The 14333-nt window shown below is 41.6% G+C and overlaps 1 protein-coding gene across 2 annotated transcripts in view; it reads left to right on the plus strand.

Annotated features, from left to right (window-relative positions):
• ntn1a (netrin 1a) overlaps nt 1-14333 on the plus strand; it is a 71611-nt gene that overhangs the window by 30443 nt on the left and 26835 nt on the right. For both annotated transcript variants that reach the window (XM_075462603.1, XM_075462604.1), the window contains exon 3: nt 12839-13027. In XM_075462603.1, coding sequence (XP_075318718.1) covers nt 12839-13027 — 189 coding nt within the window. The remainder of the gene's footprint in view (nt 1-12838; nt 13028-14333) is intronic.

Consider the following 14333-nt stretch of genomic DNA (forward strand, 5'->3'; position numbering starts at 1 on the left):
GCTCTGCCAACGCTGTCAGCTCAGGCTCCTTAAAGACTGAAGTGTCAAGGAAACATACAGGAAGGCATTCGCAGCTCAAACTCTCGGGCAAACAGTTGAGATTATTATCACACAGCAGACGGTTGTTTGGACTCAGTTTGTGTGGATGCTGCTCTTAGTATCGCGTCACTCCTAAAACTGTCAGTCCCTTCGCCTATTAAGACAGCTGCTCTTAGTGGGTATTGTTCAGTGGGGAGCTATGGAGACCTGACAGGCCAAAGAATCTTTATTCATCCTAAAGGGCCTTTCACTGTTATAGTGCTGAATAGGACCTGCCAATGTCATCCTCCACCCATGGCATTTTTATGGCATAGCTGACATACACACAACGCACTCTCGTCAGCCGCTCCGTGGCTCAGGCCAGGCTCCCTTTATTCTTGCACTGTATGTCAGCTGGTGTTTTTCCATAGACATGAACCGAAGGAGATATTTTCCAGGCAGCCACTTTATCTTGGAATTACTCACACAAACAGTCACACGGAGATACACACGTTAACGGCGATGGACGCATAAATAGAGACAGACTCTGGGAGAGAATCTGCCTCATGCAAGTGTCCACGCTCTCGCTCACACACGCACACACACCTTCTTGCTCTACGCTCACCACTCAGACAAAAGACCCTTGATTACTCAGCAAATGGATGCACCACTGATCACAGGGCAGCCCTTTTACAAACTGGTCTATTATGCAGTCTCAGCGTGGGGTGGAAGTGTTGCAGGGGCCTGAGGCAATGTGGCTTTGGAGAGCTGAAAGTGTGTGTGTGTGTGAGAAACAGAGAGAGAGAGAGAGAGAGAGTGTGTGCACACACATCCAGGCTGAGAAGTGCTCCCATGCTGCGCTGCCTAACGAGAGGGCAGGTCAGCCATTAAATGGGCACTTAATGCGGGAAATTGGAGGCCATTAGGCCTTTCTTTGTTGTTGTGGCTCTGTGTGGTTAGTTAGACTCTTGAAAAAGGAAAGGCCTTATTAGCCCCCACATGCAGACGTAGAGTGAATATATGGGCCATTTAGCTCAACATGAAGCGGGCCGGCCTGCTGCTGGAGGCTGCTGCAAAGTGAAAAGCTGTGTGTACTCACATGCGGTGTACTGCTTTCTGATCATAGTTGTTGAGTTTAAAGAAAGAAAAATTGCAAGAAAATTTGGGACTTTGATTCAACAAACCTAATTCCCCCCCCCCAAAAAAGGAAAGATTTCCAGTGTCAGTGACCAACTTCATTGTTTTCAGAAAATACAAACAACTTTGATACTCAAAAGAAATTGAGATAGAGACATGTTTGTCATTGTTTCACTCTTTTTAATCATTTGTGAACTAAGGATATTAACGGTTGGAGGAATCCGTTCATTGTTGCTGAAAACAAGATTTCAGCTGCTCAACAGTCTGTGGTCCTCTTCCTGATTCTCACCATGCATTTACAGTCCGGGATAGATTGTCGAGCACACCCACTCTGTGTCTATGAAGCCATGCTGTTGTGAGATGTGCAGAATGAGGTCTTACGTTGTAATAGCCACTTACATCGTCACCTTCACACATGTTGTCCATGCCGTGAACACTGAAGCTCTCTAAATCTTGTCACATACTCTGACTTTTGCAACCTTTGCCGATAACAGCCTGGATGGTCTTTCTCATCTTTGGCGCTCAGAGCCATAGGTCAGTTCTCGTCACCAGTTAATCTGATGACTTTGGAGTCTTCCAGAACGCTGTAATGAAACATTACAAACTTTAAAAAAATGTAAAAAAAAATTTTGCCCCTCTCCTATTTTTGATTTAATTATTTATTTATTTATTTTTACTGTCTCTAAAATTGATATATTATAAATACAATGAAGTTGGTCGGTGAAGACAGCAAAAAAAAACAACATTTCTTTGAACTTGCGTCAACTTAAACAGACATTCAAACAAATTTATGTTTTTATTACATTTAAGAAAATATGATAACTTTGAAAATTATTGTTTCTATTTGATTTAGTGTAAATGTGTGCCCAAGTATGCTGCTTTTGTATGTCAGTGCTTTTCAATAAAACCCCTATGAAGTTGAAGAAAATGTATCACACTGCAAGAAAGGAAAAAAAAAGTCCTATTTACAGATGGTAGTACATTTTAAAATTCACTTCTAATTTTTGTGTGGTGTGCCACTGCAAATCAAAGCACAACGTGGAATCAGATGCAATCTTAAATTGTGTAGAGCAAGAATGAATTTACAGTACAAGCACAATTGTGTCAATATAGTCAGTTGAATGAAATAAATGAGTCTGATTGCTGCTCAATTGTAAATTAAGTTCTTCAATTATTTTTGATATATTTTTTAATTTGTAAAACAAAATTTCAGTTTCCTTGTTAATTTATATACTGATAGAATCTCTTCACACCATTTTTTTGTAAGCTGATTGGTGCTCAGGGGAGCTTGGGATGAGGACCCTTCTCTGCAGGTATTTACTATAAATCCACAGCTTAACATTAACCTTCACTCTCAAGCTAAAAGCTTCATGAGGGATCCCTGCCTGCACCGCAGCGAGGCAGTTCTCACAGCTCTTTAGTTGCGTCAGCTGGGTAATCAAGCTACATTTTATCACCCACTGACAGAACATGCACTGTAGGCTCCTACCCGCTTGCTCTGGGAATTGCATAATTTGCCCAAATCTGAGAAAACATCATAATGTTGAATTATGAAATAAAGAAGGGAGAAATAAATGAGCAACTCGACTCACTAAAAAGAAGGAGAGGGGGGGGGGGGGTGTCTGATGAGTGAGTAAAGGCAGGTTGGCAGCAAATGGAATACATCCACTGGAAATCAGTCCTGGCTGCATATTTAATCTGCCTTTCATAATCCTGCTGGACTGATGAATATTCGGTAAGACTCGATCTCATTTAGCCAAGTCTCCTCAAGTCAGGCCTCCAAGCAGCAGCAGCAGCAGCAGCAGATAAATCTCTGTCCTTCTCCTCTTTCCCTCACCCCCCCCATCAATTTCTCTTTCTCTCCTGATCTCAATCGATTCTCCCACTCGTTTTTCACCTTTGGTACAAAGACGAGGAGTTTTATTAGAAAATAGCGAAACATGGCTTTCTTTCGGGGCGCTGGAAATCCAGTTTGTGAACAAGGCCAGAGGGCTCCCAGGGTGCTAAAGTGCTGTGGCTAATTGGCTGTAATAAAGGAATTACATTAGCCTGTATATAATCTCTGCAGTGGGCGCCCCAGTCTTCCCACTCGCCCCCGGCTCTTTCACCCCAGAGTTTGAAGGCATTCCCAGGGTGCCTCTCGCTGCACAGACGGATCCACACGCCCAAAACCCTCAATTCACCCACATACTTCACACGTCCATCACATTCCCAATATTTCTCTTTTGTTAAAGCTTTATGAGGTTTCCCAAAAAAATCCCTTTCAAGGTTATTGCCGACAGCAAGCGGTGGCCATGTTTGGCAGCATTTTAAGATGAGGATCTGATTCCATGAAGAATTTACAGTTATAAGGGATTTTCTTTTTTTATGTGGCAACATTTCAAATGATAACTATCATATATCTAATGCAATTATAAAATCTGAAAAGACCTTCCTGCACAAACCACACGGAGTTCAGTGCATCTGTCATCTCGACTCAATAAATATCAGCAGTTTGCAGTTTTGCCTTCCCTTGTCACGTCAGTGAATCAGCAAACACAATATGATAGAGAATTTTTCCCTCATTGATACGAGACTAAATAAACAGTAGCTGCAGAGCCTGGAGACAGGATACAATTTCATTAATTGCAGCAATTAAGAAAGATTTGTAAAGTGATATGCATCTCAGAGTAAAATTAGATACATTTTGACTCCAGAAGGAACACGTCAAATAAATCATATTAAATCGTTGTTTTGGTTTTGCAACCTTTATTAAGGGATTTTTATTCATTTTTAATTTGTTCTAATGTTTTGGAAGAAGCTGCGGTTGTCAGAGATGGCTCATCGTGACTTTCCAACACAGGGCGCTTTCAGACTAACCTGTCAACGTGTCTCTTAATCACGCCTGAGAAAATATCAACAAGGAAATAACTTTGGCTGCAGGATTGTGTGGGTTGTATCAGAGAATGTGTCCCAGACATTATTTCTTTTTTTCTTCCTTTGTTTTTAATCACAACGTGTCTTCTTCTTTCATCTCAGAGGAACTACCTTCTGGCAGCTTTCCGTTTGTAGTCAGACTCATTTGCCACTTTAAACCTTTAAACTTCTCCAAAATTTCATTGAGTAATTCCTTCTCACGGAAATCCAAATTTCATCTTTACAATTTAGAGAAGAATATTGTTATTTTTTTCTTTTCTTTTTTTTTTTTGTAACTCTACTGAATTTCTAATAGCCCTTGTAACTAGTTACAGTATTTCCCAAATTAAGATTTTTCTTACAGAAACAAATAATGAATTTATAAGATATGATGCACTTTTATGGATTAAACTCAATTTTATATATATATATATATATATATATATATATATATATATGCCATTTCAGCAGCTACAAAAGACTGTTAACATTTAATTTAGGAGAGCCAAGAAGACAAACTGGGTCTTTTTAATCTGCTTTAACTTTAATTTTGTCATCTTACTGTTTCATCATTACTTTTTCTTTAAATGGTGGCTCTGTGTTCATCCTGCACGGCCTACCTGAACCCCACAAAAAGACATGAAAGAGAAAGATTCTGCAAATATGTTTCAGTGAGATCCAAGTCTCTCCTTCCACGCTTTTTTTTTCCTGCAGGGCAGCAGTTCATATCTAACCGAGGTCAAGTTTTCATTTTATATAAATGTCATAGTGCATTTTAATCTCGTGTGTGAAACACTTTAAAGTTGCTTTTTAAATTACGTAAACCTTGAACTGAAACATTATCAGCCTCAAAACGTGTGATGGGCCAAAGACACTCAATATTTATCACTTCTCTCTGAGGGAGGTTTAGAAGTTAATCTGATTATTTTTCTGGCCAACTATGGGATTAAAAGTAAACTGTTCATATGGGGACTCCCTTTGGTGTTTGTTTGAAAACGGGGCTCAGAATAACAGGGCCCCGGTAAAATCTTGCCTGTGACTGGCCCCCTGCTCGCAGGCGTTGGTTTTGGGTTGCTGTCCTGTTTGGGTGAGCAGGGCAGGTGACGGCAGCAGGGAGGCTCACATCCTCTGAAAGCTCTGGAAATATGACTCTTCTGTTTGAACGTGGGACCTCCGCACACCTTTCAATAGACTGAAAGTGTAATTTTGCATGCAAGGGATCATTTGTGTCTTTATTTCTGTGGTTACAGCAGCTACAACCAACCCAGCCTGTAGATTTTGAGCGAAAGTGGCAGAGATCACTTGCTTGAGTGTCTCTTTACAACAAATTAAGCCTCTGACCAACATCGCTCAATTACCAGGCTTATCGTAAGTACGATGAGCTTAACCTCAACCTCCAGCCCTGCAGCTTGAGTTTTCTCTCTAATTAGGTTGCCTCTGCTCTGCTAGAGACTGAGGTCAGTTGATGGAGGCTGGGAAACACTTAAAGAAACTAATTAGCCAACTTTCCAAAACACACTCAGACACATGTTTCCGAGGATGTGCAGGAAACGGCAACAACCCATAAACAAATAAGTTTCCTGTCGAATACCGCAGCTGGAGATTTAAAAAAAAAATAAAAACCCTGCAAGATTTAAATGGAGCTTTTCTGTTATTTGAAATGATGGTATATGCTTAGCTTCGTCCAGCTAGTTCAGTTACCTTCATTTTGAAGGTGTCACTTCCCACCTCGTTTTACAGATCCCCTGGGGGCAGTAACAGTCGATCAGTGACTCTCTGTGCCGACTGAAGCAGTTGACTTGATTGAAAGCAGAGCAAGCGTGTTCTATAGGGAAATATTCATCTCTGATGATTAAAAAAAAAACAATTCTTATCATTTACAAAGCTACGGAAACTGAATAACATCACATTTGCTAAACATAACGTGTGTGTCTGTGCAGCATCGGGGGTATTTGACATTATGTGCCATCTGGAAGCAATTTCTAAAGTGTTTTTTGAGAACTTTTAGAACATCCATTTCAAGTTCTAGGACCCACATTATGCTTTTTTGTTCAGGAATTATAATTAAAGAGGACGTATCAAAAATAATCACCTTTTCTGTGCTTGGAGGCATGAATTTAGGCGCCTGGAGTCACGACCAACTCAAAAATCCTGAAATAACACAATCCTGGCACTTTGTTCGGGGCTCCCTCTCTCAGTCTTACTCCCGCTCCCACCTCAGATCATGTTCATGTTTCTCTCCTACCAACCTCCAGTTCAGACCATGCTGCATTTGCTGTAACACAGAAATGGGAAGTCTCAAGCTCTTGCTTTTTGCTTAGCTATCAACAGCAAAGTCTCCTCAGCAGTTATATTGTGCACTTAACTTCAGAAAGAAGTTATAATGCTCGAGCAGTACTTTGTCGAATGTGTTGTATTCCAACTAGGGAATCTGACTTTTAATCGGCACTCTTTCATTTTTTTTCTCAGTCGTTGGAAATTTGGATTTTTCCATTTGTCATTGAATGAAGCAGCATTCCAACAATACGCAAAAAAATATTGGTTCAACTTTCAATTCAGTTCAGCTCTGTTATGCACCAATTTAAAGCATCTCATCTTAAGGCACTTCGAACAGTAAATAAACAAGTTTGATATAAATTCAATTACTATCCAATTCAATTGAATTCATTACAATTGTATTCATATGTCACCAGTTAATGAAAAATAGCCCTGTTAAAGCCTGATTGATGGTCGGAAACCAGGTCGTCTGCGTGTGTGTCGCAGTTAACGCAGACATGCCCCCGCCTCCTACGCAGACACTACGCAGACACTCTGGTGCACCTCCTCAAAATTGTAACTCACCGCAGACAGTGCCGCAGACATCGCCGCAGGGAGGAGAGAAAGGAGGCCTCTGATTGGTCAACTCTACATCCGCTCTACACTATGCGTATTTCCGGTTTGCTAACCGGCTGACGCTAACCGTGCTAACCGTGACGATTCTTTCGCCTCTCTGCCAGCTCCAGTAGTAGCAATATTTCTTCTATTTCTAGATCGATCAGCTGCAATCAAAGTGCGCATTCGTCCAGTCGCCATTGTTGTTGAATGACCTCCGTAACCGTAACACCCACAATCCTAGCTTGTTCGTGATTGTCCCTCTTCCGTTGTGGCGTGGGATTAACATAGCGCAGACAGCGCTTCAAGGCATAAATCAAAAATAACTGCGTCGTGTCTGCGACAAGCTCACTGCGACACACTGCTGCGAAGTATACACGAGCCTTAAGGAAGCCAAGCGATCGCATCAAATCTTCACATCCATTCCACTTTGCCCATATAAGCAACAGTTCTTAACATTAGTGTCTATACACGCCTCTAAATGCCGATCGGAGTGACATATCATCACTGAATGCCAACGTCGTTTGCTTTGTAACGCAACGCTGTTGAACATTCTTTCATTAGATCGGGCTGTGAATGCTCTTCTCTGTTATTACATTTAGGTTTTTAGCCTTGTAGGGTTGCAGGAATGATCTCATCCCCGTTTTTATATGAAGAAGTTTTGCTTTTCCATGAATTATTTGATTATTTTTAGGGCTGGGTGAGTTGACTCGTTATTGTCGCGTTAACTCGTTGATTATTTAACGCCGATAAATATTTTATCGCGCATTAACGCAGGTTTTATTTATTTAAAAAAAATAATAATTTAAATAAAAAATTGGGGGACTTTTGTTCCTTTAATGGATAGGAACGTTCAGAGAGACAGGAAGCAGGGGGCAGAGAAAGGGGGAACGACACGCAGCACAGGGCCGTCCGATGCAGGACTCGAACCGGGGCCAGCTGCAGCGAGGACTATAGCCTCTGTACATGAGGCGCCTGCTCAACCCACTACGCCATGGACCACCCCTGTTTTATCATTTATTTTATTATTGTAAAAGTCTGTTGCTGTCTGTTGCGGAACCGGAAAAGAAAGTAATCGGCGGATCCACCAAACATGGAGAAGGGTACGGAACTTTTACTCAGCCATTTTCATTTTAAAGTTCTTCCAGACGGCGGAGTCGACAGAACCAAAGTCATCTGTAAACACTGCCCTAGTTGAATTGTCTTCTCAGCGTAGTAGTTCCAGTCTAAAATATCACTTAAAGGCAAAACACACAACTGATAGCAGCAAGTCATTCAAGGAAACAGACAGTGGAGCGAGGCTTCTACATAAAAACTACAGAAAGATGCTGATGTTAAAAGTGTGTTTGCACAACAAATGTTATGGCACTTTCATTCATGGCAGCACATTTAAAATAAAGCTAAATGCTAAAAGCTATACACTACTTTTGGACTCATTTTTGGATTCTGCGTACAAATGCGATTAATCGTGATTAATCAGGGAAATCATGTGATTAATTAGATTAAACATTTTAATCGTTGCCCAGCCCTAATTATTTTTTTTCCAATAGAGGCCCATAGAAGGAAACGGAACTGTGAATCCCTGCAACTTTTTCATTTAAAGCTGCCGTCGGCAGGTTTTCAAAATTCCGAGTCTAAAGTTGGAAAATTCGAACTGATACAACTTTCAGGTCCCTCCCCCAACCTCTAACAAGCTCCGAATCGCCCCCCAAACCCCCCAGAATTCAGTATTTTTCCTAAACAGCCTATTTAATATTCTCCTTTCAGAATCCCATGACAGTTCAAGCTAATATGACTAACAAAAAAGTTGCCGACGGCAGCTTTAAAAGTACTTTGACTTAGACAAATCTGATGTGGTTTAATTTTTAGAACAGCCTGCGCTATAGGAACTATTGAACAACTGTAATAATCTTTTTAACGTCTCTCCTTTTCTTTTTTTATCTCAAAGCTGAGAGATATTCTACAAGCTTTGTTTGTGAACAAGCTTTCATCACTTCCTGTGTCACTGAGTTTAGATAAAGTGATTCTCACTTGTCGCCATTGTGAGATATAATATGTTGAAAGACAATGTGAACTTCAGTTTCACACCTTCAGAACTAGCTTATGTGCCGTTTCTACTATGACCAACATGCCCTCCGGGGAGGGACTCCAGTGCAACAGCACTACCCATTTAAACAGGGTGTGAAACTATCTTTGTAGTGTAACAGAGACATGTGTGCAGGTCTCAGGGCTGTGCACTTATCCTCCACCCACCTTACACCTCTCTACAGTGATCCCTGTTACCTGCAGGCATGCTCAAAGATGGCTTTCACCAACTGCGACCTAAAGCACGAGTCTTCTGAAAAGACTGAGCCTGCCCCATGGCTTTCCCAGGATGGATTGATAGTCAGCAGAGACAAATCACTTGAGGGCTGTCTAAACAGGGAATAATTTAACCCATTGTGATATCATAGGAGCTTCCGTGGCAAGAATGAGAGGCAATTTTGTCACAAAATATCTAAGAGTAAAAGGAAGTTTTATGCACTTTTATCCCTCAGCCCCTCTGAGGTCGTATGCATAGGGGCACAGTATCAGGTTGAGGCTATCAGTGGGCTTGAGGGGGTTTCCAGTGGAGCCAGGAAGCACTGGTGTCTGAAAGGCTGAACAATGTGAGTCACCTCCTTGCTTAAGACAACAATAAAACATCAGATTTTGTCACAAACATAGTTGCAAATCCAGCCAGGTGAGACCACAGAAGGCAACAGTTGCGATATCGGTTTTTATTTGAGGTTTACTCATTGCAGAGTATTGTGATCGTGTGCTCTCATGGCATGAAAAAATAAAAAACAAAAAATCTTGTTTATAGTGTGTTATTTTGTAAATCGGAGTTTTTGCATACACTAAGTTTTCCGTACATTTGTCTGAGGCAGGGAGGAACAACAAGCAGAGAGGCATGACTAATTAAACTCCCGCTATCCTAGAAGAAAGACAGTCCGGTCAAGTCAAGTCACTACTGACAAGACGCAGAGCTGCTGTGTGCGTGTGTGTGTGTGTGAGTGAGTGAGTGAGTGTTGACTGTATGTACATTTTAGATATTGTAATTAGCTCCTTGGAGTGGAAATAAGGAGTCTCAGGGGTTAAAAACCGGCACACACATTCAGAAAAGAAAAAGTAAAGTAAACACACACACTATCACAGTTAGAAGGATGCTGAGGGAGCCCTCAGACTTCCTCCATTGTGATGATAGAGTTGTGTGAAGAGGTGGAGCTGAAAAACAAGGAAGGATGAACCAACCAGGGGACAGCAGTTAGACCCAGATAACCCTATTTAGAAGTAAACACACAGCACACAGTGTGTAACCACACACAGTAGAGCCACAAACTGTATCAGAAGTTCTGCGGTTAATAATGCATGAATGTGTCTGTGGTGTCGGTGGCAGGGGGATCGGTGTCTTGGACGGCTGGCCCTAATGAAGTTAGGCACGTCTGCTGCTCTCCGCTGCCAAAAAGTCATGAATAAACATCAGCCGGCTAATTAAACTCAGCTCTGGCAACTGTACTCACCAGTAAACAAGTGGAAGAGAGGCATCTCGCACACGCTCACAGGGATTTGAAGGGAATGTAGGAATGGTAGGACCAGGCCTTCGCTTTCTGTTTAGTACAGTCTGCACTCTGGAGAGCAGGAGAGGACTTTGAGGGAAGGAAAAAAAAAACAGAGGGAGTAGAGAGGTGAAGAAGATGAAGCCTTTGACCTCAATTTCAGAGATATTTAAACTCCTCTGCGTTTCCTCTGTATCTGCTCTAACATGGCTCTGAAGACATATTTCAGTCATGTAAACGCAAAAGCAAAACATTCTGAAAACAACGATTTTTAACAACTTAAAGTCTAATTTCTGACGGGCTGGGAAATGTTCATTAAAACCGCAACCCTAAAAGACATAGTTCTCCATTTTTCTAATCAATCTTTTTTGTTTTGTTTTATTCATTTATGTTTTTGAAGCTGCTCTCGATCTCGTCCTTTCTGCATCTCACCATACATGCATCACATGCCTGTCGGGCTGCATTATTATTGGCATAGGTAGTAGGTTTCACAGAAAACATCCTTTGGATCCTCTGCAGGCTAAATTTGCGCATAAATAAATATCAATAATGATTCATTCCACAATGAGATGTTTTAAATATCACCATAGCTGAATCTTAAGCTATTTTAACACACAAACCCCGGAGATTGTGCAGAGATTTATTCACACACGGACTACACAGCAGGAGATTCCTTTATGTGAGAGGCGTCCTCACAAATGGAAATCAATAGAGGTGCCCGGCTTGAGCCACAGGAGGCAGAACATGATGCAAAAAGTGTGTTTCGGAATTGTAATGTCGTGTTCGAAGCACGTTGAGGATGGCAGAAGAGGCTCCTAACTTATCCAATGACTGTTTTGGGTTTATATTAATACCTCGTGTATTTGGACGTATCTGCACCACAAGCCAGCAAAAAACTTGCTCAGCTTGAATTCTCCTGAGGACTGATCTGCTTTTTTTTTACATGTTTTTTTTTTTTAAAGATATTTTCTAGACTCAATACAAGATAGTAGAATGTATAAAGTCCACACACAGGCTACAGTCTTATATGCGCATTTCTTTTGTGTCTTATGTTTGGGGAAATAACCAATTAAGTGTGCACGTTGCCTCCACTGACATCAATGAGAAATTAATTCATTTCTATGTATTTTCACACCTGTTAGCTTTTAAAGCTCATTTGCCTCTCAGTAAGATTCTTACTTCGAGGTTAAAGTACGTTTACTGTGTTTTGGGGTGATTTTCAAGAATCAATTACAGCTCGGCTATCCCACTGAAGCCGCCAAAAGCAAGAAGACTACACATTTCGGCCATAAGTGATTAAACTGCAACAATACAATCCCAATTTCAAAGGAAGTTGTCACACTGTGTAGAAGGTTTAAAAAAAAAAAGATAATGCAATGATTCATAAACAGAGATTTTATTCCCTTTTCTTTTAACATCAGTCCATAAACATCTGGGAATTAAGGAGACCAGTTGAAGACCTGTGGGAAGGGACATTCTTGTCTGATATAGGATTCTAGCTGCTCAACAGTCCTGGATCTTCTTTGCCTTATTTTGCATTTCCACTTGGCCTCAGTCCATTTCAAATTAGCTTTGGTTCAGAGACACGGCAGGATTTCATTTTGCTTCTTTGCATGCCAGAGCTTGAACCTGTGTTTGTGGATGGTTTGGTCGAACTGCGTTCACAGACAGTGATTTCTGGAAGTGTTCCTGAGCCCGTGCATTGATTTCCATGACATGATCATGCCTGCTTTTAGACGGCCCAAAGACGATGGCCCGAATCATCAAAAGGCCCTTTTGATGATTTAAAGTAGTGTGGATGATGGAATATTCAAAGTCTTCACAATTACGGAACATTATTCTGAAATTTCTCCATGGTTTGTAGATGCAGTTTTTTTTTACAGATGCACCGTTGCCATCTTTACGTGAGAGACTCTGCTTCTCTAAGGTGCTGTTTGTTCCTCCAGCATGTTCCTCCAGCTGTTTCTTTTTAGTATCGCCTCATTTTCCAGTCTTTTGCGACAAGTCGCTTTTCTACATTCTACATACAGGGTCCCATTCACTGATTTCATAAGAAAAACAAACAGTCCAAAATCAACCTCCTCTTTTTGCTTTCATTAAGAGTTAATAAAGTGATGGAGAAAAAAGACAGAATTCTGCTGATTCTCAAAATAAAATGATTTCAGGATTTCATTTAAGAAAAGAAAAAAAGCTGGTCTGGTCTGTACCCTTAACAAAAAAAACACAGTTTTACTGACTGAGTCTTGTTTGAAATCTATTCATTTCATTGCAAACTCAAAACATATTTGCAAAAAAAAACGCTTATAACATATCTGCGCTCTGCTGTGTTTCCTCAACAGCCTGCAACTGTAACCTCCATGCCAGACGGTGCCGTTTCAACATGGAGCTCTACAAACTGTCGGGGAGAAAGAGTGGGGGAGTCTGCCTCAACTGTCGGCACAATACAGCGGGCCGTCACTGCCATTACTGCAAGGAGGGCTACTACAGAGACCTGTCAAAACCCATCTCTCACAGGAAAGCCTGCAAAGGTACAGAGCTCGCTCTTGTCCATTTCAGTGAGCGGTGTATGCTCTCATAGAAATCAGGCCAGTAACACAGCTGCTTTTCAAAATGTTATAAAAGTACTTTTAATTGCTGGATATTTAAGACGGTGCAGAATATTAAATATTCCAATCTAAAATGAAAAAGTTCTAGGAAAATTAGAGGAAGTGGTGGTGGGTTTTTCTTTTTTTTTTGGGGTGGGGGGTTACATTCCTGAGCCACTCTCACCCTCGGCCCCCTCTGTCAGCAGAGATGAGTTTGGGGTCTTCTGGGATTGTGGAGGTCGGGGTGTTTTGGGCGGGGTCAGGCTGGGTGTTCCCTCCTTGGCACTGAGTTGTTTGGCTTAGTTTGAGGTGGGGTGAGGGGATGACAGGACAAGCAAAACAAACAGAGCTGAGCTGCGAAGTGATCCCCGGTGCGGGTCAAAGACGAATGAGATCCCGGGGAGATCGGTGGAAGGGCTGGAAGACGGAGGGAGAAGAAAAGGGGGGAAACAAAGAAAGAGTCAGGATTGGAAGGGTGGCAAGAGAATGAAAGATGGGAGGGAGGAATAATGGGGGGGAGGAGGAGGAGGAGGAGGAGGAGAGGAACACACCCCTACGCAGGTGTGCTCACTACTCACCGCTGGATGAATTGCCTGCTATCAGCCCTCACCGTAGCTAATAAGGGTCAAAGAAAGAGAGGTGGTGGAGGAGGAAGAGGTGAGGGGGACTGAAAAGAAGGAGAGAATGTTTTCTCACCTCTCCTAGAGCTGCAGGGAATGATAACAGGAGCCCAATCCCTGTGCAAACAAGCCAAGAGGCACCGCAGAACAGCTCTGTACAGACAGAACACAGAAAAACATGCATACCTGTTTGAGGATTTCTGAACAGTCGCCTCTAAAGGCAGTCTATGAGGAAATATTAGCTGCCTGTTGACAGGTTGAGCCTGAGTTTTCTTTTATCATTCAGCAGGAAGTAAATAAATAAACTGGCCCATCAGTCAGTTTGACAGACACCGTGCCTTAAAACATCTATAAAATGAGATGAAGAATGTGGTGTTTGTTTAGATGACAGAATTAGTTTGTCAGGATGTGTTTTATTCAGCTGTACTCCAGCTCATGCCTCTGATGGAAATGATCTGTCCTCCCTGTCAATGTTTAGTTCTTGATTTTCATCTTTTTTTTCCTTTGCAAAAAAACTGCATTTTTCCATGCTGACATGCTTCATGCCTCTGTGACGAGAACATTTATCAAACTAAAGAAAGAGAACGGCCCGCGTGCTGCACTCAAACTCTCTAAATTCCTCACATACA

The sequence above is a fragment of the Odontesthes bonariensis genome, chromosome 4, assembly GCF_027942865.1.
Source record: "Odontesthes bonariensis isolate fOdoBon6 chromosome 4, fOdoBon6.hap1, whole genome shotgun sequence".
Classification (NCBI taxonomy): domain Eukaryota; kingdom Metazoa; phylum Chordata; class Actinopteri; order Atheriniformes; family Atherinopsidae; genus Odontesthes; species Odontesthes bonariensis.